The following is a 22,212-nucleotide window of genomic DNA, read 5'->3' as shown; positions in this document are numbered from 1 at the left end:
TCTGGGGACGTGGGGGTTTACAATTGATACTCCCAGATGCTGGATTCGAAGGTTTCGCCTGCGGTGTTTTGCAGTGAACAGACACTTCCGCTATGGTCGATGTTCGAGCATGTTAAGGGATCTTGGACGCCCCATGTTCCATTTAGATGCTTTGGCTGGAAGAAACCGGCGAAGCCAGTGTTGTTTCCTTTCCAGAAAGAGGTTTGGTCCTTCTTGAACAGGTTTTGCCAGTATCGGGATCTTTTTTCGTAGTGCTCTGCATCGGCCGTCTTGTTCATGCCGCGAGCCATCTGCGCTATGGCGAAGTCATTGTACGAGTACTCCAGTGTGCGTGAGATGCTGCGCGTCATTGTGCCGAAACCCTCATAGTCAAAGTCTTCTACGGGTATATAGTGTAGATCCTTCCAGCTGCGTAAACCGCCGCGGCCTTCACTGGACCAGTCGTATGGCTCCTCCTCGGCGTCCTTTTGGACAGCTGCGTACCCGGCATCCCAATCAATGCCATCCCTGAGGCCTTTCAGATACACGTCTGCCAGGACGTTGTCGGCGTTAGAGCCGCCTTGTGTGTGTCCTTTGCACAGGGACATGCGACAGTCTGGTAGCCAGCCTAGATGGCGCTGGGTATCGATGAGTGAGCGCACCATCTGAATTACCGAGGAAGGATCAAAGATCGTGAGGAATGGAATCTGGGAGCGGAAGGAATCCCAAAGACAATAGAACGAATCGAAGTAAGGCTCGCTGCTCTTCCAGAGCGGGTTTTCGCCTGTGTAGTTCTGAGGGTTGATCATAGTCCTGTAGATTCCGCTGTAGAAATTGGACAGAACGGATGCATCGATGTTTGTTCGTGAAACACGGATCGGACGCATCTTCTCGGTCCATTGGTCGATTGATGCCTGGCGGGTTGCATTGAAGTCGAAGTGTGGAATCTCAGACTCGGCATGAGCGCAAGCTTGCTCTGCACTCATGAAGCTCACGCCAACTCGAGCGAGGACCGTATTGTCCGGAGCAGACTTGAAGCGGACAAATCCACCACCCTATGGGCATTACGATCAGCCATCTCGGTACACAAGAATAAAAAGCTCACTCACTGGAAGCGGATACCCATTGATACTGCGCGAGATTTTCAAATCATGAACACCAGCACTGGCACGAGAATTGACAAATATACCACTATCTCGCTGGGCTGCAGGGCTTGCGAAGTCCACGCAGAAATACAAAACATACGACCCCGATCCAAAGCTAGGAGCGAAGCGCGCATTACCAGTCATTCGGCTCGTTTTGCTATCCACCGAGATGGTCGCATTGTCCTGACGGGAGTTCGACAGATCAGTGAGATCCAGCAAGATCAATGGGCTGGTGCTTTTATCATTTGGGAACTGGAAGCGAAACAGGGATGTATGATGCGCAGTTGTCATATCAACCCGGACGCCCGATGCCAGCTCTATAGCAAAGTATCCGGGGTGCGCCTGGACCGAGTCGGACTTGTACTTCGTCTTTCGTTGGTTCTTCGGGTAAATACAACCATTCAAATCGTCGCCGGCGCATTTTGCATAGGGAAAGAGAGGGAAATTTCCTAACGAAGGACTACCCCCAGTGCCAGAGTCGTGCATGCTGGAGAATCCGGTGACGCTGCCGCCCTCGTGGGCGAAGCCTCCTTGGTTGCTTTCTGAGTCTGTATCGGCGACGGCTTTCGCCATGCCGTATGGCAGGGAGGCACCTGGGAACACATTCCCTGGGGAGAATTGGTTGGCGTGCAGTTGGAGTTATTTGGTTGTTCGAACTTACCTCCATTGGCACTGCCAATCAAGGGATTGATGTATTGTAGGACGTCGTAATCTTCCACTGGAGGGATATCTGCAGCAATAACCAGGAGCCGACTGGTTAAAAATAGCGACAGTAATAGATATGGCGACATGATCTAGGTTGAATAAAGATGGCCGAGCGCGGGAAGGTCTGCTATTTAGATGCACCTCCCTTCATCCCGCGCCTGCCTGGTATGCGTGCCCCTGGCGATCCTCGTTAAACCCTGTCTGTTGCATTCCGCTGCATATTCCCGTATATGTATCCGGGTGTCTCATGTTGTAGTGCAAGATGTATTGGAGGTTGGTGGGACTCGTGTACCCGGATTGATAGGTTTGAGAAACAACATGGGTCAAAGTATTTTTTTATATCTTCACGTCTACAAAAGGAAACTGTGTATGTTACAGATTATGTATTAATGTATTAAGAAAAGCGAGCAACCATATCATCTGCTAGATGTGGTTTCTGCAAGCCCGGAATAGACTTTCGAGAAAGATGACCTCTCTCACCTTTCTTTCACATCACTTCCGTTTCCTTTCAGCCATGGCGTTTTCTGGACATCTGTCCCTTGTCGACGTCAAATGACTTACGCTCTCGGTTGAGAGTGGCTTCAATCTCATACAATAATACCAACTGGGCTCAGTTGGGACCCCGTTGAGGGTCCCAGATGAGTGCCATAAGCTTGAAGAATTCATATCTGACCAACGATCTCTAATCCTACATAGTGTTCATTCTGAATAGCTCCCTAAAATCCTGTGACGTTTTTGTCCGGAACAAATCGCTCCTTGTCTTTGTCCTTTTGTGGATAAAAATAGATTTCTATCACTAGATCGCCATTCAAAAGTTTCCCGTAGTATATGTTGATATCTAAATCCACAACAGTATACTCTACGTATGTGCGATTCGAAAGTTATAGAAACGGTCAGAAATATCAATATTATAATCACTATTATAATCAATAACAAAAGTTATGAGCATAAAAATCTCGGTTTGAAGATGCCGAGGCAAAACCAAAATCCACTCAACTGGTTTCTCAACAACTTCGCCTTCTAGATCTCCATAGATTCGGATTTTTATTTCTTTAATTCTCGTTCTTTATAATTTATGATGTTCCGTCAATCTGTTCAATCCCTTCGCATTCCTTCTCCCTCCGTACTCCCTCCATCGCGACTCCTTACCCGCAACTCGTTCTCCGTTGCTCCGAAGGGATCTTATAGCCGGTCCTACTCTACCGGTAAGCCATACATAACCCCATTTTCAACAGAAGAACTAACCTAATAATCGCAGAATCCACCTCTACTCACCCGTCACCCAAACCCCAGCGCTCCCGTCTCCGCCGTGTCATCGGCTTCACCTCAATCGCCGTCTTCGCATTCACCGTTGGACTAACCTACCAAACCCAACTTACCCTCTCACGCATAATGGCCACCCCAACCGAAGAAGAGACCCTAACGGCCTTCATCGCCGCCGATCCTATGTCCTCAAAAATCGACACCACCATTCGCACCCACCCCGTCGCAGAAGCCCTCCGCGCAAGACCAGAGTTCTCCGAATCCCGCCCACACCTCACAATTCCAGAGCCTCTGCGCTTACGGAACCTGACCGCCGGAACGCTGGCCGGACCTGGGAAGATTGTCGTGCCGCCGTATGTATTCAGTGAGCGCGACGGCAAGTCCATGGTCTCGCTGATGTATCTCGGCGGTGATGTCTGTGGTCATCAGGGGATTATTCACGGAGGTCTACTGGCTACGTTGTTGGACGAGGGTCTGGCGCGTTGTTGTTTCCCCGCACTGCCGAATAAGGTGGGTGTTACGGCTAATTTGAATATTGATTACCGTGCTCCTGCTATGGCGAATCAGTATGTTGCTCTCCGGGCTGAGACGGTCAAGGTGGAGGGTCGGAAGGCGTGGGTGGAAGGTCGGATTGAGACTCTTCCTGTTGATGGTACGGAGCCGGTTGTGTTGGTTGAGGCTAAAGCGTTGTTCATTGAGCCTCGGCAAGCTGCTGTAAGTTGGGATTGACCTTTTCTTTTTCGATGGCTAATTTTTCCAGGCACTCTCGAGTCTTTACAAAGTGGCGTGAAGAAATTTCTTTTGGTTCCTGTTCCTGGTTCCTGTGGCGAAGATTCATACATGGGTTTAGAATTTGTAAATATTATTGCATTTCAAATAGGTTATATAGCCATAATAGACTATATAATAGAGAATTAAAAGATAAAGGACTACAAAGGACTATAAAGGACTCAAAAGTAGTATATAAAAGGAGTATAAAAATCAGAAATGCCAAGCGATGGCGACACCTCTACCACCCCGCGATGATCACATCTTCAGTGACGCGGCCCCTCCATATATAACTTTAGGCTTTCCAACTTTTCACTCTTTTCACTCTTTCAATTGATCCATATACCTCCAAAAATGTCTACGTGAGTCCCTTTCCCAATTCCAACCCAGCCTTAAATCTAATAAATACAGCAACATCACCTTCCACGCCAGCGCCCTGACCCGCAGTGAACGCACCGAGCTGCGCAACCAGCAAGGTCTCACAATCTGGCTGACTGGACTTTCCGCCTCCGGCAAGTCTACTCTCGCCGTTGAGCTGGAGCACCAACTCGTCCGCGACCGTGGCGTTCACGCCTACCGTCTGGATGGCGACAACATCCGCTTCGGACTGAACAAGGACCTCGGCTTCAGCGAAGCCGACCGCAACGAGAACATCCGCCGCATCGCCGAAGTGGCCAAGCTCTTTGCCGACTCCAACTCCATCGCCATCACCTCTTTCATCTCCCCCTACCGGAAAGATCGTGACACCGCCCGCGAGTTGCATGAGGCTGTGACCCCCGGCGAGCAGACCGGTCTGCCTTTCGTCGAGGTCTATGTTGATGTCCCCGTTGAGGTGGCTGAGCAGCGTGACCCCAAGGGTCTGTACAAGAAGGCTCGCGAGGGTGTCATCAAGGAGTTTACTGGTATTTCGGCTCCTTATGAGGCGCCGGCCAACCCTGAGGTTCATGTTAAGAACTATGAGTTGCCGGTTCAGGATGCTGTGAAGCAGATTATTGATTACCTTGATTCCAAGGGCTACTTGCCTGCCAAGAAGGAGTAAGGTGGTTTCTTTCGTGGGATTGGGATGTATCTATTGGGTTTACATAAAAGAGTCCTGTACAGCGGATTGGATATGGTGTTTTTGTGCTTGATTCCCCTCCCCGCTTGCTGTATATACTGTGTGGACAATATAGACCGCTTTTGCACATTGCATTTCTAGGAGATGGGGTCCGGTCTTTTCTCTATTCGCTTGAATATCTGGTCATATGAAACAAAAAAAAAATTCCAATGCTAGTTTGTGCTAGATGTACCAAGGTGGTATATGTACGTGTCTTCTCGAAGCTTTGTATCTCCTGCGATGCCTCAAATAGGCAACCTTAGTTGAACTCGAATTCATAAAACACATACGGCGTGTAGTCTGCGCTGCCCTCACCACCCGGGTGCATCTCGCCAGGATCATCCCGCTGCATACGACCCTTCTTGTCTCGCCCAAAGGCATTGCCTGCCAGATACGAGTATTTATTCTCGAGGTTCTGCTTTGCGCGATCTGCTTGCTTGGTGGTTTGTGTCTGTAGAAAAGAAGGTCAGCCCATATCACCATAAAAGCCAAACGGCAGAAGCAGAAAGAAAACATACCCGGACCAAAGCACAGACGAAATCCAACGGCAATCCATACCGCAGCACCGTCTCGACAAACACCCTCAGAACCAAAATATGAATCCAAACCATAACAGCCTCACTCCAAGCTGTGCGACCGAGTCGCAGCGTCTCACCCCATACCTTACGCTCGTCACCACCAACGCGCTCAACCTCCTTGCGCTCCTCCTCCTTCCCACCCTCGACATACTTAAAGTCACGCGGAATCCACTTCTGCTCACGGCACTTATGCACGAACTCGGCGCTATGCTTTTTGAACGCTGCCACAGCGTACAGCGTGAACTCGCTGTCAGAGGCGACCAGCTGGGCGGACCGCGGGACCACCATCGGCGCCACGGTCTCATAAGTCTTGAGGAAGTCTTTTACTAGCTGGGCAGGCACGGCGACGAGGTGGGTTTCGATGTATTCGGAGTCCTGGATGATTGATTTCGGGTCGACCACTGAGGCGAGGGACTTGGTGGAGAGGTTGCCTCTGTGTAGAGCGGGTTAGTTCTGGTTCTCGGGGGTTATATGCACACGTTCCAGTCTCCATAGTTAACGTACGTTTGTTTGCGCTGCAGTGTGGACAGCGTGTTCTTGACCTGGTTATATTGGGAGTACTTGAATCGGATGTCGTTGTCGATGCTGGACGCTTCCTACAGTAGCCAAAAAAGCATTAGGATCCACCTCCAAACCAGACAGTGGCCTCATTCCTATGCGCGGCGCAACATACCTTCTGCAGCAGATCAATCAGCTCCGCCAAGGACTTATCGGCCCTGTACTTGACTTTGTTCCATTGGAAAGTACGCAGGTATTGATCGACTGGCTCTGTAGGCAGTCAGAACCTAGGATCCAGAGATACGTCCTCCAAGACCGTGTTTCCCCTCCACGGCCAGATCAATATAAAGCCGGAGACGTACTATCGTTGACAACCTTCATCTGCTCAATCTGGGCCTCGTCCTCGAGGATGTTCTTCAACGCATCGCTGACCTTGGCAACGACACCCTGGCACGAAGCCTCGAGCTTGGCAAGCTCGTCCGCCTGCTGGACGAGGGCATCTAGCGTGCCGATCTTGAACTCGGGGATTGGGAACGAGGTAGCAGAGCCATTGTCCGGGGAGACGGTGGTCGAGACTGCTTCGAGGGCGTCGTCGCGGTGGTGCGAGGGGACGATGGAGGTTGGGAGAGAGAGGAGAAGGTATTTGCTTGGTTTGGACATGGTTGATTATGTCGGGGAATTCAAGGTCGAGGGGAGTTGGGGTTGAGGGGGGAGCTCGGGTGGCCTCGATGTCGTAGGCGGTGGGTGCTTGGACCAGGTCCTTGCACATCTACACTTTTTACGAAGTACAGAAGAGTCACTTACGCCACTATCCTTGGAACTTGAGTAATCTGGTCTTGGTTACTGGAAATGATATAAAATACATTATTTCCTTGATGTTTCCCCCCTCTTACAGTGGTACAAAAATACTATTCCGCAAACGTAAATCCCCGTGAAAAGCACAATTCCTACATTTTTCATATATAACCTGACATAATGTTCAATATCAAATCAAATATTCATGATATCATACTAGGAGCCTAACTAACGAATATGAATATCATTGCAGCTAATACAGCATTTCACTTGAAGTGCTGTATAGAGGTGCATGACGCTAGAGGACTCAATGCTCGCTCGGAGTCGGAAACAAACAAAACACCAACATGCCTCAAGGGACAGGAAGTGGACCGCCCAAAAGGAATTTTGGCCACCGGAACAGACAGTAAGGCTAGATCCAGCCAAGGCTGGGGAAATCAACTAGCTTCGAATCTGCAGAGTATGTAGGAAAAAGTTGGGCACGAAGAAAAAAAAAAAAAAAAAGGCAAGACAGGGTATCTGTATCAAGCGTGCAGCGCTGACCGTGAACCGAGTGAAGAAGTAGGAGTGGAGGGAAGGGAAAGGAGTGGTATCTGTACAAAAATAGGGGGAGGGGACAATTTTTTTAAAAAAAAGAGCATGTAGGATTGACGAAAGAAGAATTCATGCTTTGACATTATGTCCAAGAACTGGGACAATCGATGCATGATGGTGTGAAAGATTGGACTGAATGTGAGGGCTTAAGAGGAAAAGTACTTCGAGCCTAGCCCTGCATGCCCATGAAAACTTCCTGGCAGTTCTCCACCAGGAACTTGAGGACATCATTCTTCTTCTGGACGTCAGTCATCTCACGGGCGAGACTTTCAGGTCGCATGATGGTTGGCGCAAAGACCACTGCGATATTCTGACTGGTCATCAGATTCTCTTCGTGGCGCTCGACGACGCGTCGGAGATGGAAGATGAGGAACTCCAAGACGTCGCGGTGCACGCGAGGCAGCTCGAGGAGACTCTTCTGCAGGAGTTCAATTCGCGCGGACATAGGGCTAACCTCGGCAGAATCTATCACAAGCTCGTAAACTTCGTAAGTGATCAAAGGGTTAGGAAGCTTGCGGAAATACTGCTTCAAAGTAGAAGTAACAGCATGAATATCGAGGTCAGGGTCAGAGATATCGTAATCAAATGGCGAGCGTTCAAAGCCTTCGCGAATAGTTTGGATGACTGAAGCGGCACCAGACTTGCGATAAATGCCTTCCATGTCCATGCCTGATTTTATTTGTTAGTATACGAGCGACTGAATAATGACTGACAAATCATACCTCGTAATTCAACTTCCTGGATACAGCGAGTGATGATGGCCGGAATGATGCTCTTTTCGTGTTCCATGCGAGCTTCAAGTTCGGTGCCGAAGAGAGCTGAAAGTCATTAGTTTATACTGATATCATCCTAAATGATAGTATCGGGAACATACCATCAGCGGCAACTTCAGCCAACACAGGCACGCTGTCAGCTTGGGACATCTTTCCTCCCTGCTTGCCTCTCTGGTTTCCAAAGAACCCAAAGCCTTGGCGACTGGGGTCTTGAGTCTGGGAACGCGGTATACCACCGCCGCCTTCTTGTGGCTGTCCATCACTAGACATGAAGGCTCCCTTAAGGCCCTTGACACCTTTGGCGACGTTCTGTCCACCCTTTTTCCAGTTGAACTTGCGAGGCTGACCCTTGCGGATGCTGACAACCTGGGGGCCTGGCACAACAGTAGCCGTAGCAGGCTCGGACTCTTCCGAAATGTGAGCAGTCGACATTGATCCTTGATAGTCGTTGGAGTAGGAAGGTTTCATCACTTCAATGGAGTTTGTGGACTGCTGTTTGTTGTGAGAGATCCCAAGACCGTTAGGTCGCGGCTGACCTTCCGTAGCTTTGTAGAGCTCTTGGATCTGGTGAACCAACTGATTGTTCAACTCAGCTAGTTGTGCGTTCTTCATAGACAATTGCTCGAATTCCTGGAAGCTCTTCTCCTTGCGAGTGTTCATGGCTTCCAATTCCTCCGACAGGTCATTGCGCTTCTGCATAAGATCTTCAATTTGCGGGGCATACGAGTCTTTAAGTTTTTGAATGGACTCTGCTAGCTCGCGCAGGACATGGTTCGTTAGTTTGCCAAGGTCCAATGGCCCACTGTTGCCACCACGCTTTTCAGCCTCCATATGATCAGTGAGAACCGTGAGCTCACGGAGAACAATCTCGCGCTGAGCGTCGAGAACGACCATGGTAGATCGCTTCTCAGAAAGCTCGGTGTTGACCTGCTTGACATCTGCTGCGGTGCGAGCAGCTGATTCCAGCTCTGCAACTCGTTGGCGTTCTTTGCGCAGTTCGTTGCGAAGCCAGGCGATCTCTTCACTCTGTGATCCGGCGATGGGACTGCCCACATCCGTTCCGGCTATGCTTCGAGTGCTTGGTGATCGAGGGTTCTTCAGGTCTTTGCTCATTCGCGCACTCTTCTCACTGAAGCTTCGACCATGGCGGACAGAGTTTGAGACGCGTCGCAGGAATGACTCGTTATTTTGCCCAACTGTGTCATCGCCACCAATGATGCGCGATAACTCTTCGTCCATAGAGAAGTCACCTCCGCTATTATACCGTAGCAAGCTTGATGCGCCGGCGCCATCGTGTGTGTTGGATTCATGTAGTGCTGTGTTCAAGGGAGTAGGTTGAGTCGGCTGTTCGAAAGTGTCACTACGGAGCATGGGAGAGTCCCCGTATTGCGATGATACAGGCGATGCTCCGACCTCTTTCCTTGGAATTTGGTGGAGCCTGCCTTCCAGTGAATCGCCGCGCTTTGGCAAATGCGGCAAGCCAAAGGTTGGAGAGCGCGCCGAGTCCGACGAGCCGTGGTCGTGAAGACGACGAAGCTCATTCGAGGGACGAGCTGGAGGCGAAGTAACGCTATCCATAGGCATGTGTCGTTTTGTGTCACTGGAAAAGTCCTTTGATTTGGTGCTACCAGGGCTGGTAGCCCCAGAAAGGTTGCTCGTTTCTCTGAAGCTGATCGGTATATCGGATGAGCTGCGAGCAGAGCCCGCCTTTGCAAGCTTGGACTCGGAGACTGGTGCTTTATCGGGTGAAGTGGCGTCGTTTCGTTCCCAACCTTTCTCCTGATAGGCAATATGAGGCGAATGATTTTCTGAAGGTTTTCGAGAAGTGGATTCTTGCAGATATTCACGGCCGTCGCGCGAGGGCCCGTGTGAACATTCACCAGATTGAACTTGATTGAAGTAATCGCGGGTAGGCTCTTTCCGTGTCTGTGAGTGGCCACGGGAAGAATTACCCTCTGCTGAAGGATCAAAGGCAAGAGGAATCAATAATTCACCGCCATCTGCGTCAGTTTTGCGAGGTATAGATTGACGACTGCTGCGATATGTGCTGGATGGAAGAAGAATGTCTGTGCAAAGAAGTAAGTAAGAGAGAACGTAATGTTTACTTTATAGATTAGATCACGCGATCACAATAAGAAGCAATAGGTAGGAACAATGTCAAGAAGTATAGAGGGCGGTGTATAGAACACGCGTGACAATGCAACAATAGGCGCTTCAATGTTTGGACATCTAGGCTGCGAAAGGGATCCAGAGAGTTTCATACCTGAATCTGCTTGCTGATTGGAGGTTGAGCTTTCCGGCCTTTCGTCATTTAGATCAGGCGTTTCCGCTATTCTATTAGGGTCAGGCGTGCCTGTATATTCACTAGACTCCTCGTCCATTAATTGCGCTTCTTCAAGAAGATGGGGAGGCAACGACGGCAAGGATTTGTCCAGCTTCACATTAGGGCCCGCCGTTTTTTTCGCACTACTGCCGCCGGCTTTCCTTTTTCGTCTTCGTGCCATTAGCGATTCGTGACATTCCATGCAGAATATACCCTGTGAAGTGCGCGCATAGCGCAAGTTCTCAATCTTTCGCTTGCAGTTCCGGCATCGGAAGCATTGCGCGCAGAACGCCTGGTCCCCTGTCAAGATGGCCAAATCCTCGATCTTGTTGTTGCAGGAGCTACAACTATATGTGCAGTTGCTGCATATAAGTGATCCATCGCCCAGAAGGAGGAGGTGCGCGTCCGAGTCAAGTAAAGTGCTACATGTACTGCATCGGAAACAGTCGATGTGCCATCGGTTTCCAGCTACCAGAGGTTAGTGAAATGTCAATATCCAAAAAAGAAACCGCGGGCATTCGGCATACCAAGCTCAAACGCTTTCCCTTCTTCAAGAGTCTGCCGAGACAGTTAGTCAAGTCCTGTCCCCTCGCTCCACATTGTGCCTACCTCTCCACAGCCCTTGCACGGGTAGGACTCTTCCTGCTCCATAAGAGATTCTGGGTACGCGCCTTGGTTCTCCATGTTGGGATCCACTCTTTACCGCGCAAAATGCAAGGTTGATGGTCGTATATCGATGCTTGCGAGTATATGTCTGGCGGGGGAACGCAGACCAAGTCCAAAATCGTGTGTATACGGGCGATTCGTGATCGCTACGGGAGATCTCGCTCGCAGTCACATGCGCCGTTGGTGCTGATTCCTTTAAGATGGGGTTTGTTGGGCGCAACCCGCGTTGGAAGTCGAGATTAGGGAGATGGGGACGTCGGTGCGGGTTTGGAGGGGGAGATGCAACAGGGGCTGAAAGAACGGCGAATAGTGACTGAACCTGCAGACTACCGAAGCATTAACATAAACGTGATCCAAACTAGTTTTAAGAAGACACCAGCGTTCCCAACCAGTCCCTGGACGAAAACAAGCAGGGCTAACCAGGTCTGGGGCGGACCAGGATGATAGCGACGGCAATTATTTGCCTACTAACCAGGGATTATGGATATCAATTTCTCGACGTACCAGGCACTGCTAGGTGTGCTACAGAGGTGTTTCAGATAAATAATCGCGGGTGTTGTGACCGTTAAGCGCAACAGGCGAAGGGAAACGGAGACTGCCCCTCGCGGGCCTTGGATTGGTTTCGAGGTTGGACAGGCGGAGGAAGCTCCGAAGCCAAAGGAAATGAAATCCGGGAGAAAGTATAATCAAAAAGAAAAAGAAAAGAAACAGCTATGAAACATGAGGGTTGGATTAGGGGGGGGGGGGGGGGGGGGGATGAGAAAGGAGTAGAAGGTGAACTTTTGGCTTTCTGCCACAAAAGGTCTTCCCCACGTTAGCAACAACTTACGAAAAATCCTCTAATTTCCCAAATCATTTATCTTATAGGCAATGCCCAATTCTCTACGGAGTACCTTTCTCTACCTTACTGCATATATACCGTGTACTTTGATGCGCGCCCAGAACGTGCGGGCCTTCATTTCCCCATATAATGACCAATGAGATTTCTGACACCCCTGAATATGGTCACTGATTTGATCCTAAGACACCAAGACAGGATATAATTATATTCTCCCAATCCAAAAAAGTACCTAAAATGGAGAAATTACCCCCGAGCATTTCCATCGCTCCATAGCCCCATCGCTTTGACCATGGTACGCCTATTTAGTCTCAAACACGCACTCCATTCTCAGCCTTGTACATGGTTTCACAATCACTGCGGCTGAAGTCAATCGCAAGAGTTTAAAAAATATTCCCGAATTGCAGAAAATAGTCTGGTTACCCCTGATCTGTCTCTCAGCTTCTTCCCCAGGGCCAGTTTGGAAATTGTGAAACGCTGTGTCACGTGCGAGTCAGATTAAAGGGGAGTGGCTTTGCGAAATGGCTTGCGAATCCTATTCGTTGGACTGGCTGAATGTATTGGATTTTAGTTTGCTGCCCGAAAGCGAGTTATTATCAAGGTAGTTCTACCGTTTTCCTTTTCTGTAATGTACTTTGTCTGATCTCCTCTACACATCTACCTATTAATAGCAGTTCAAACACTGGAGTTGAAGGTTAAATGTCAAGAACTCCCGATATCTCAGACTGTGTCTCAGAATGTATCACATCGATTTTTTTTTTAGGTTGTATCCTGTTCAATCCCAACGCATCTCGTTCTGGACGCGTCAACGGCCTCGCAAATGAATTATTCATCGACAAATTATTGCAAATATCGGTGTGTATTCATGGATAGCTGTGACCAATGATACTGGCCCCCAGGGGTCCACTTATAATTATCAATCTACCTGGCACATACTTTGTAGATCTGGGAGATTCTCCATGGGTATCTCTATATTAACGCATAATAATCGCTCATGAACATAGTTCAGATAAAGACTGCAATATTATTGGCCATTTCATAAAACGCAATATAACATCCGATATTGATATACAAAACCGTCTATAAGTTGACACTACATACCAGATCTGGCGGATCGGCGCCAAAAGTGGAGTTGGTACGCGGCAGTCTATGACTTCTTCCCCTCAATGTGCTTAGGCTTTTTCCAACCTTGTAAAGTTAAGTGCCGATATGAAGTGCCTAAAGACATAAACTTAAGGCTGGAATCTTTAGCAACATCTTTATTGGTCTCTTTTTTTCGACTCTTACCAAGCATATCTTTACCTCGGGTTTGTGCATACTTGTATGCAGTGACATAGAAAGATAATGTTTGCCCAATTCCACCCTTGGTATAGCAGGCTAGTAGACACCCGACACAGTGGTCAATGCGATTAGGTAGCCACGAATGATGTGATTATTGTAATAGAATAAAACAATGTGAAGCAAAAGCACGCCAGACGACACAAGTATCTCAAAAGGGGCGAGCCAACCCCGAGCTTAGTTGGAGGTATCAGGTGTGACACGATCAATCAGAGGGTCTGACTGAAACTTTTGGAAGTCTGAATCTGCTATAGAGGCTCTGGAAGACAAGTTAAGTAAATATCCAATGAAGCGTCGTGGTAGATAGAACACATACGTGAATCCTCTAGCGATCATGTCGGGGAACCTGTTGATGACAGTTCCACCATTTGCATTGATCTGTTCAACGTAGGCATTGATCTGCTCAGTGGTGGCCGAGTCTTTAAAGATTACCTGTCTTTGTTAGTGAGAATCGTGGGGGCCGAAGAGAAATTAACTTACAACATAATTCGTAGGCATTTTGTCGGGTATGTGTAGTTATGAAACTCTGGAAGAACACAGGCTCGGGTGTTGACGGTAATCAGGTAGACGACAAAGTATATTACTAAACCTCCATCCACGGTTGAACTCAAGTTGAACCGAGGTCTAATGACGTCACAAGAAGGCCGATCCAATTGGAAATGTTAAATACCTAAGTAATAGCGAAAAGCTGGGGTATATTGTATAAACTGTGTTGGGGGAGTTAGTATAAAGGTGTTGATGGCGCCCAACAGTTTACTTATCAGGATCTATTTCCTCCTGTGTTTCTATATTTTTTCCTTTCGAAATTTGCTAATGACAAATTCTTAGGCCACGGTAGACACCGCCAAGGCTCTGGCTTCATTTTCAGATATGAATTCATATCTCAATCCCTTATCCATTGACAACAACTCCCCCATTAGGGTGCAGGCTTTGGCCAGAGATAAAGCTACTATCCTGACTTGCAAGGAAAACGAAACATGTTGCAACCTCGCTGGGTTGTCCTGGGCGACCCATCGGTGTGCCACTGAACTCTTCTAGGGCGGAAGTATTCATGGTCGCCGGAATAAGAGGTGTCCAGACTATATGGTTATTAGTGGCTGTAGAATGATTTCTGCGAGTATTCTGGACTTACTTGGACCGGGGCACACACAGTTCACCCGTATGCCATTTTTGACTTGTTGGTTGGACAATCCCCTAGTGAAGGCGACGATTGCTCCCTTTGTTGATGTATAGTCAAGCAGATCAGGGCGACCGATATAATGGTTAACAGACGCACAGTTGATGATAGTTGAGCCGCTCTTTAGGTGAGGAATCGTGTACTTCGAGAGATAGAAGATAGGATGGATGTTCGTATCGAATGTACTTTGCCATTGAGACCTGAAAAGATGTTAATATAAGATACTCGATACTCGAAGATCGAGGATACGTACTCTTCTAGATCCTTAATATCGTCAATCATCGTCTGAGTTCCAGCATTATTGACTAGGATGTCAATGCCGCCTAAGCTCTTAAGGGCTTCGTCAACCACCGCTTGGCAATTCTTCGCATCCCGAAGGTCGGTGGGGAAGCAATAACAGCTTTGCCCGATTTCTTCCACTCGCCTCTTAGTCTCCTGCGCGTCTTTTTCCTCTTCGGGCAGATACGTGATCAAGCTAGAAGCCCCTTCCATGGCAAATAGGATGGCAACTGCACGACCGATCCCTGAATCACCACCAGTGATGATGGCCTTTTTCCCCGACAGCTTCCCCGCGGCTTTGTAGGTCTGATACCCGCCATCCTCGGTTGGAAGCTGGCTCGAGGTAGGCTTTGGATCTTCCATCTCAGCCTGTAAGCCGGGCTTTTTGTGATGCTCAACGGGGATTTGGTGACCTGTAGTCCTTATTAATACCGAAGCAATTATATAAATCTGTACACTGGCTTACCCTGTTGGAATTGAGATTGAGGGCCCCGAGAGGGCTTTTCCACTTCTTGTTGCATGTTGGTGATTTTTGTTCAGGCTGCTATGGGTATGGTAAGAGGATCACCTCTATATAAATATTAGTAGTAACCCTATTTCACGGGAAATCATAGCTAATTTTAAGTGTTAAAATGACATCACCGATCTGGGCGTTGAGATCATGGTAGAGCGGAACCAGGTTTTTGAAGTATCACTCCGGATTTCTTTGAATATTGGCCTGATATGAGACCCAAATACCTGTTTATGAATGGGTGACGGAGGAGTAACGTAATCAATCACATCTCAAAAGTAATCCAAATGGCCTAAAAAGATATTGAGAACATTCCATCTAAACGAACAATTTGCACATATTAACTACAGAAAACTCAATTACATAAACATATCTACAATGGCGGACGGTGTATTGCAACTCGTGTGCGAATGCAAGGTAAGACACTTCAAGGCATGAGCATCCCAGAAGATACTAAAGATACAATTCTAGCATGACCCCTGGGGCAAACAAGGCCAAAGTTCCCTTGCTGGGCGCCTTTGGTCCCGTATGCCTGACGCTGGAGAGCTGGAAGACTCAGAGACATACTCTGAAGTGAGCACCTCTCCTTCCATTTATACACAATGAAGCAACGGCGTTAACATTACTTAGATGTGGATGGGTACATATCCTGCTGTGCCATCTCGAATTCGCTCTACTGGAAAGCTCCTCTCCGAGCATCTCAAGAACAATCCCGACCTTGTTGGACAGTCAATTTGCGAATCCAGATACGGGCCTGACATCCCATTTCTTCCCAAGGTAAAATATAGTGCAAATATGATAGAGATGACAGTGGCTCTAACTTTAACCAGGTGCTCTCTTTTGCTAAAGCGCTCCCACTTCAAATTCATCCCGACAAAGGCCTCGCCGAGCGCTTGCACGCAAAGGACCCTGAGAAATTCGGCGACAGCAACCACAAGCCCGAGATCGCCATCGCATTATCTCGCTTTGAGTTGTTTGTTGGATTCAAACCTCTACACGAAATTGCAGAGCTCGTGCGACTGAAGCCATTGGAGCAATTTATCCCAACCCACAAGAACTTTGATGACGAAGCTTTACGGCAACTATGCCAAACATTGCTATGCTTACCCCCGGACGCCGTATCAGAGACAATCACAAAACTACAAGACATTTCTTTGTCTGAGTTTGGAAACAATGAGAATGTTCCGGGGCTCCTCGATCGGCTCAGCAAGCAATATTCAAAATTCGACAACGGTAACTTGGTCGCCGCTCTTCTCATGAACTATATGATTCTGGATCCTGGAGAAGCCATCTGCGTCCCAGCCGACGGCATCCATGCCTATCTTTCGGGTGACATTATTGAGTGTATGGCGCGGTCCGACAACGTCTTAAACACAGGCTTCTGCCCCCGCGCGGACCGTGACGATGTCGAGTTATTCGCACAGGCGCTTACATTCAAGCCACATAGCCCACAGGACTCTCTTCTCCAGTCGAGAAAGAGTCCGGTCGGGCTGGAAGGAAGATCAGTGGAATATGCGCCTCCAATCAGCGAGTTCAATGTCTTGGGTGTGACCTTGTCTCCCATGAAGTCCGAGAAGCACCGGGTGCTTGGAAGTCCTAGTATATTAGTTGTGACCCAAGGCTCCGGAAAAATGACTGTGGGTGATGGATCAGTCCATCATATTGGGGAGGGAAATGTCTACTTTGCCGCAAAAGACGCTGAGTTGAAATTTTCGACACAGACGGGATTGACGTTGTATCGAGCGTATGCCACATTCTGATGTTATTTGATATCCTGCAGGGCTAGACTGAATATATGATCTCCCCGCGGACACATGTCATTGTATGTAGGAACGTTGCCCCCGTTGAATAAATTGTATAGAAGCAATTGACATGTTATCCATTTTGTCTCGGAAAATAAGATATTTAGTCGCAGTGTATTGCCATCACTCATCCGTGCAATTCACCAACAACTTCTGCATACTCTCCATCGCCTTCTTCGCATAAGCTTCCATATCATACTTCTTTCCCGTACCATCTGGTCCGGAATCAAAGATTTCCATAGAGAACCACCCACGAAATCCAGTTTTCAACACCGCTTTAGCCACATCCTCAATCGGCAAGTAACCACCATCATACGGCATAGGCCTATAATCATGACTCCACTGACCGCGTGGTCTAAGCCCCTCAATAGGCTCAGTCGTCAACGGCGGAGAAACTCTATACGCATCCGAGATCTGTAGCAGATAGATTTTCTCCGGCAGAACAGTGTGAGCGAGCTCATCCATACTAGCGGCGAAGTTCTCTCGCAAAACACCGTACGGCACCTCTTCCATAACACCAGATTCCGTCGTCGGATCTGCCCATTCACTCCCCGCTATCTGGAATGTGTCTAGACACAGCCCAATATTCGGGCGGTCGACGGCTAAGACGATTTCCCACACGTCTTTCCAGTCTGGGGCATGGGTTGACCAACACCAGTTCTCGTAGGCCAGACGGAAATTGTTTGTTGCTAGCATGTCCGCTAGTTCACGGAGGTCGGAAACGACTGCTTCACGGGTGGTTGATATCCTATCAGATGGTGTATCCGTAGCTCCGACCTGACGAACTGATTAATCATCGATTTATATCGCGAGGCGGATCAATTCATACCTGCAGCATATCTGTCCCGAGAACCTTCATAATGTTTATCCAGCCCCTCGCTCTCGAAAAGGCCTTTTCCCTTTCCATTGTCCCTCGCGGCCAGCCCTCGAAATTCGCGAATGGTTGTAGCATCATAATGGTTAAGGAATTGGCCTCGCAGAGATCCCGGATCGCGTTGGAAACATTGACAAGTTCGGAAAAGCTATCGGATGATATTGGTTTACCTCGTAGATGCTCTGCATATTCTAGAATATCGGGGAATGAAAGCTCGATCGAGGTGAATCCGGCTTTGCTAATTGCTTCAAGTTTGCGGGGGAGTGTGTCACTGGAGCTGCCGATTGAGCAGGACGCATAGGCTAGCGGAATTGTTTGGACTGAGGCGCGTGTTATTGGTTCCATTTTAAGGTTGATTTCATATGGAAGAGAGTGTGGAAAGTGTACTTGATGTCCAACAAAATCCAGAAATATCACAGTCCTCACATTCTGTGTTAGTTACGAGTTCGAGTATTTGACCATTTTCGTCATCTCTATGTCATCTTTCCCGTGGAGAAAGACCTGTTCAATGTCAAGTAAGTGGAGCATAATATGGGGCTCTAAGAGCCAATTCAATACTTTCTTTTGGATGGAACTTCTTTTCTATTGATCCCGACAATTCAGTATCCCGACCTGGATCTGACCCCACAATATCAGCCATGTCCCTAAATTTGAGGGCCTAATATATACCGCAAAGACAAACACACCTTCTGTTACGATCTTTTGGCCTATCTAGTTAGATAGCTTGAGTTAAATGCTGTTATGTAATCCCTTAGGAGCTTGGGTTATTATAGGTATCTCCCTTTCTCTCCATCCGCTTTTCTACAGGGTTCACAATTCATGCAGTTTTCTCCGATCATTGCCAGAGGATCCAGTTGGCTCCGCAGGTTTACGTTCTGTTAAAACAACTCACCAGCATGACCGCGGCAATACTACCCCTGGAATTACTATTCCAGATCGCAACCATTCTGCAAAATGAGGGAGCTTCTCTAACTTTATGCACTTCTGTTTGTCGCTCATAGCAGGCGACTTTTGAGCCTTACCTACTCCAACCTAGTTGTGTATAGTGACGATGAGCACAAAGATGAAGAGCAACGTGGAATTTCTCTCCAAAATTTCCAAAAGCTCACATCCGGCGATCGTGCTATACGGAAAACCTACATCCGAAAGCTTGATTACAATATCCCCGTGCCCTACGAACTCTTAGATTCGGTGGCATGCAAACACTGGGAAACCGGTGAATCGTATAATACAGAAAACCCTATCCGAAAGGATAATGATTTACCTTTTCAGACAGCTATGGTTAGCCTTTTGCAAGAGCTTCAGTCAAGGGACCAGAGGACTTCCTGTCTGAGATTAAATCTGGGGATTCGAGGTCGTCGGCAAGGTCCTGCGCCGGAACCACATACTCGGCACTTAGAAATAGCCGGTGACCATCGTTGGGATTATCGAGATGGACGTAGATCATCAATCCCCCCATATAGGGCGCGGTTCCTCAAGGATATGTTGGATCTGCCATCTATTTCGTGCATTGAAAAGCTCTCTTTTCTAAATAATGAACCCTCCTGGAATGATCATCATCAAATTTGGACTGGTGCAGTGCGGACTATAATTCAATGTTGTACGATTATCGTTGAATTGGAGCCAGATCTTGGCGAATTCGTCCGTTCAGACCACTTGGAGTATATACAGGCAGGCCGCGAAGGTGAGCTATGTCCTCTTTATTGTGAACTTCCATTTACTCATAGCTATATAGCGTTGTGTTCTCTGATCGGTTCTATTCCAAGGAGTCTAAGAGTTCTACTCTACCAAGGACACCCGGATTTCCCGTGGAAACCGGCTATATCCCCAGTCAATGTCATACCATCTGGGGTTGATGGTGTGAACTCCAATTTACGAGATCTTAGCGTTCACCTTCAACAATTGAGGTTGGTGAACACTGCTATCGCATATGACTTTTTGTTTCCTTTGGATGGAAAAGGCCAGCCTGAAACAGGCTCTTTGCACTTGAACTGGCCCTATCTAGAGACATTAGAGCTTGAATTTGTACCACCTTGGCTTCCTTCAGGTAAGAAAACGGTTCTCTTCTAGAAGAAAGCAACAAAGCAAGAAAAATGTGAAGTATATCCGAGGCGTCTAACAACCAACGTATCATAATACACCAGAAGACCAGGCCGACCTCGACGAGTATGAAAATGAAAGTGGAAATTGGGATGATGTGATATGTGATGTTGAAGCGGGATGGGGCGATCTGGAGTTACGGACTGAAGAACATTTCCATCGACTTCTCATATCGCTCGGGTATGCGACCCAACGCATGCCCCGTTTAAAGAACATGAAAATCCATGTAGAAAGCCATCATAGTTTTACCGTCTTTCTTCAGCGGAAGGCCGACCAGATTACCCTGGAATGGGAATGTTATCCCCTATATCGGCCAGATAGTCGGTGGCAAAGGCGTGGGGGTTCGAGCTGGATGATGTGAAAAGTGACCCTAGACACGAAGAAGATTGGTCTGTGATACTTCAGACTTGGCCACGCAATACACATATCTAGCCAGCTGGATTAAGACATAGGAATTGCAAAAGGCAACTGCGCTCTCTTGTCACAAACACTGAGTACGAAGAATTGCTATTGTTCAGATACATAGTTCCCTCCATTCGTTGTTCCTACATCTAATCAATTCTCGCCAATCCTCACTCATGGAATTCAACATTAAACTGAGACGGGCGTGTCGGTTGACAACTGTTAGTAGCCGATCGAGGCCATCACCTCTATGCAACTTTCCTCTCTACAAACGAGGTCTAGCCTGGGCCCTGACGAGAGCATTTCAATCTAGGCTGTTCTGCATCCCAACGGGAAAATGCATGATATCACAAAGGCTAGTGGGATCATTATCTCTATATGAACGGGTTTCCCAAGAATGAAGAGATTAGCTATTTTCCCAGCGCTGTTTGGGTATAGCTTTTCTCCAATAACCCAGCCGGTCACCAGATGGACAAAGGCACATTGCAAAACGAGGTTACTACTGCTTCGTCCATGTCAACAATCTTCGAGTCTCTGGACACAACTAGTCGATGTTTACTGAAAGCCTTGCTCTTTTTCAACCCGGATTCTATCTCCCTGGCCCTTTTTGAAGCTAGTGACCGCAGCAACTACTCTCCGGAATTGCCATTCCGGTGCAATAAGTGGATGTAGGAGGAACCTTGGGGACTGGAATCATACCTGGCTGTTGCTTACTAGGGGAATTTTTTAGAACTACAAAGGCACTGGATGTTCTTCTCAACTTGACATTCATCCAGAAGCAAATAGAATCACACACAATCACGATTGCTAAAGACGTCCACAGTGAGTTGAAAAATCTTCTCAGTGACAATGATCGTCAATGCAGCTTCAAAAATGTTATATTCATACTCTATGATGTGTGGGCTAATGATTGGCTCGAGAACCCGTGGTTGGTTAGCGAATGGGAGACAGCCCATCGATATGTGTCTTACGCCCTGAATCTCAGAGACTATTTCTTTACGGAGCTCATGGGTTTCGGGTCTTTCGTGGATGGCTGGTCCTTCAAACTACCATGGCAGTTTTGTGAGCTACTTAGATGGTATCAAAGGTGTGCAAGCGTGCAAGCCCCCGTGCCTTCGATGTTGACTGAGTAAATAGTTGTCCCAAGGCAACGACATGAAAGAGCTAGCGACGACTTGCGGCATCAACCGACAAGCTCTAATCATGGCCGACTGCGGCAGGGAACTACTATACGTAGATGTATTAATCTCAGTCCACCAAGCACAAGCCGCCGAAAGCCTAGGGGAACCACTCAAGGCAATTGAGTTGAATGAGCAGGCTTACAAGATGCGGTTCGACGAAAGCCCACAACAAATAATCGCTCTGTGCTGGACAGCGAACAATCTTGCCTACGCAAATACCATGGCCAAATTGTATGAAAAGGCGCAGGACTGGTTCGAGTTACCCGAGGAATGGTGGCACTTGGCTTTCGAGAATGGCGAGGACCCCGGTGATCGTCTAGCTCGCCATATTGTGGATCATGCACGATACTTTATGTGCCTTCGGGAATATCCCAAAGCAGAAGAGATGCTTAATGACTGCATTTCTCGACTCAAGACCGAGAACCCACTGGATTGGGCAATGCTAGCCCAGTAAGCACTTCATGTGCACTGATAACAACGAATGCATAGCTCTAACCCCCAACCTTTTCTAGCGCGTTGTTCGCACT

At 48.0% G+C, this 22,212-nt stretch overlaps 11 protein-coding genes across 11 annotated transcripts; 5 read left to right on the top strand and 6 right to left on the bottom strand.

Moving 5' to 3' along the window:
* Positions 1 to 17: 17 nt before the first annotated feature.
* Positions 18 to 1,915, bottom strand: N7447_003981 (uncharacterized protein; the record flags this gene model as incomplete). Its single annotated transcript, XM_057228256.1, has 3 exons — positions 18 to 1,034; positions 1,089 to 1,732; positions 1,786 to 1,915. 3 exons carry the CDS (start codon positions 1,913 to 1,915, stop codon positions 18 to 20), a joined length of 1,791 nt encoding a protein of 596 aa, XP_057087597.1.
* A 992-nt stretch (positions 1,916 to 2,907) lies between these two features.
* Positions 2,908 to 3,821, top strand: N7447_003980 (PaaI family thioesterase; the record flags this gene model as incomplete). The annotated part of the gene is made up of 2 exons (XM_057228255.1): positions 2,908 to 3,034; positions 3,088 to 3,821. The coding sequence occupies 2 exons, from the start codon at positions 2,908 to 2,910 to the stop codon at positions 3,819 to 3,821; spliced, it is 861 nt and encodes a 286-aa protein (XP_057087596.1).
* A 393-nt stretch (positions 3,822 to 4,214) lies between these two features.
* On the top strand, positions 4,215 to 4,899 carry N7447_003979 (adenylyl-sulfate kinase; the record flags this gene model as incomplete). Its single annotated transcript, XM_057228254.1, has 2 exons — positions 4,215 to 4,222; positions 4,272 to 4,899. The coding sequence occupies 2 exons, from the start codon at positions 4,215 to 4,217 to the stop codon at positions 4,897 to 4,899; spliced, it is 636 nt and encodes a 211-aa protein (XP_057087595.1).
* A 316-nt stretch (positions 4,900 to 5,215) lies between these two features.
* Positions 5,216 to 6,692, bottom strand: N7447_003978 (H(+)-transporting V1 sector ATPase subunit C; the record flags this gene model as incomplete). The annotated part of the gene is made up of 5 exons (XM_057228253.1): positions 5,216 to 5,407; positions 5,475 to 5,967; positions 6,039 to 6,130; positions 6,208 to 6,302; positions 6,395 to 6,692. 5 exons carry the CDS (start codon positions 6,690 to 6,692, stop codon positions 5,216 to 5,218), a joined length of 1,170 nt encoding a protein of 389 aa, XP_057087594.1.
* Positions 6,693 to 7,590: 898 nt separating this feature from the next.
* N7447_003977 (uncharacterized protein) lies at positions 7,591 to 11,201 on the bottom strand (the record flags this gene model as incomplete). The annotated part of the gene is made up of 6 exons (XM_057228252.1): positions 7,591 to 8,090; positions 8,144 to 8,239; positions 8,296 to 10,260; positions 10,458 to 10,985; positions 11,045 to 11,075; positions 11,127 to 11,201. 6 exons carry the CDS (start codon positions 11,199 to 11,201, stop codon positions 7,591 to 7,593), a joined length of 3,195 nt encoding a protein of 1,064 aa, XP_057087593.1.
* Positions 11,202 to 13,536: 2,335 nt separating this feature from the next.
* N7447_003976 (uncharacterized protein) lies at positions 13,537 to 13,857 on the bottom strand (the record flags this gene model as incomplete). The annotated part of the gene is made up of 3 exons (XM_057228251.1): positions 13,537 to 13,618; positions 13,676 to 13,791; positions 13,840 to 13,857. The coding sequence occupies 3 exons, from the start codon at positions 13,855 to 13,857 to the stop codon at positions 13,537 to 13,539; spliced, it is 216 nt and encodes a 71-aa protein (XP_057087592.1).
* Positions 13,858 to 14,250: 393 nt separating this feature from the next.
* On the bottom strand, positions 14,251 to 15,336 carry N7447_003975 (uncharacterized protein; the record flags this gene model as incomplete). The annotated part of the gene is made up of 4 exons (XM_057228250.1): positions 14,251 to 14,438; positions 14,492 to 14,736; positions 14,790 to 15,228; positions 15,282 to 15,336. 4 exons carry the CDS (start codon positions 15,334 to 15,336, stop codon positions 14,251 to 14,253), a joined length of 927 nt encoding a protein of 308 aa, XP_057087591.1.
* Positions 15,337 to 15,704: 368 nt separating this feature from the next.
* Positions 15,705 to 17,086, top strand: N7447_003974 (uncharacterized protein; the record flags this gene model as incomplete). Its single annotated transcript, XM_057228249.1, has 4 exons — positions 15,705 to 15,743; positions 15,798 to 15,899; positions 15,957 to 16,103; positions 16,157 to 17,086. 4 exons carry the CDS (start codon positions 15,705 to 15,707, stop codon positions 17,084 to 17,086), a joined length of 1,218 nt encoding a protein of 405 aa, XP_057087590.1.
* A 165-nt stretch (positions 17,087 to 17,251) lies between these two features.
* On the bottom strand, positions 17,252 to 18,347 carry N7447_003973 (sugar phosphate isomerase/epimerase family protein; the record flags this gene model as incomplete). The annotated part of the gene is made up of 2 exons (XM_057228248.1): positions 17,252 to 17,905; positions 17,958 to 18,347. 2 exons carry the CDS (start codon positions 18,345 to 18,347, stop codon positions 17,252 to 17,254), a joined length of 1,044 nt encoding a protein of 347 aa, XP_057087589.1.
* A 759-nt stretch (positions 18,348 to 19,106) lies between these two features.
* N7447_003972 (uncharacterized protein) lies at positions 19,107 to 20,463 on the top strand (the record flags this gene model as incomplete). Its single annotated transcript, XM_057228247.1, has 2 exons — positions 19,107 to 20,049; positions 20,147 to 20,463. Coding segments are annotated over 2 exons (1,260 nt in total), but the record flags the coding sequence as incomplete, so codon positions are not given.
* A 1,244-nt stretch (positions 20,464 to 21,707) lies between these two features.
* Positions 21,708 to 22,139, top strand: N7447_003971 (uncharacterized protein; the record flags this gene model as incomplete). Its single annotated transcript, XM_057228246.1, has 1 exon — positions 21,708 to 22,139. The coding sequence occupies one exon, from the start codon at positions 21,708 to 21,710 to the stop codon at positions 22,137 to 22,139; it is 432 nt and encodes a 143-aa protein (XP_057087587.1).
* Between the last annotated feature and the right edge of the window lie 73 nt (positions 22,140 to 22,212).

The sequence above is a fragment of the Penicillium robsamsonii genome, assembly GCF_028829455.1.
Source record: "Penicillium robsamsonii strain IBT 29466 chromosome Unknown utg000002l_segment0_segment0, whole genome shotgun sequence".
Classification (NCBI taxonomy): Eukaryota; Fungi; Ascomycota; class Eurotiomycetes; order Eurotiales; family Aspergillaceae; genus Penicillium; species Penicillium robsamsonii.
The sequence above is the reverse complement of the archived record's forward strand: the minus strand, read 5'-3'. Positions and strand labels throughout refer to the sequence as shown.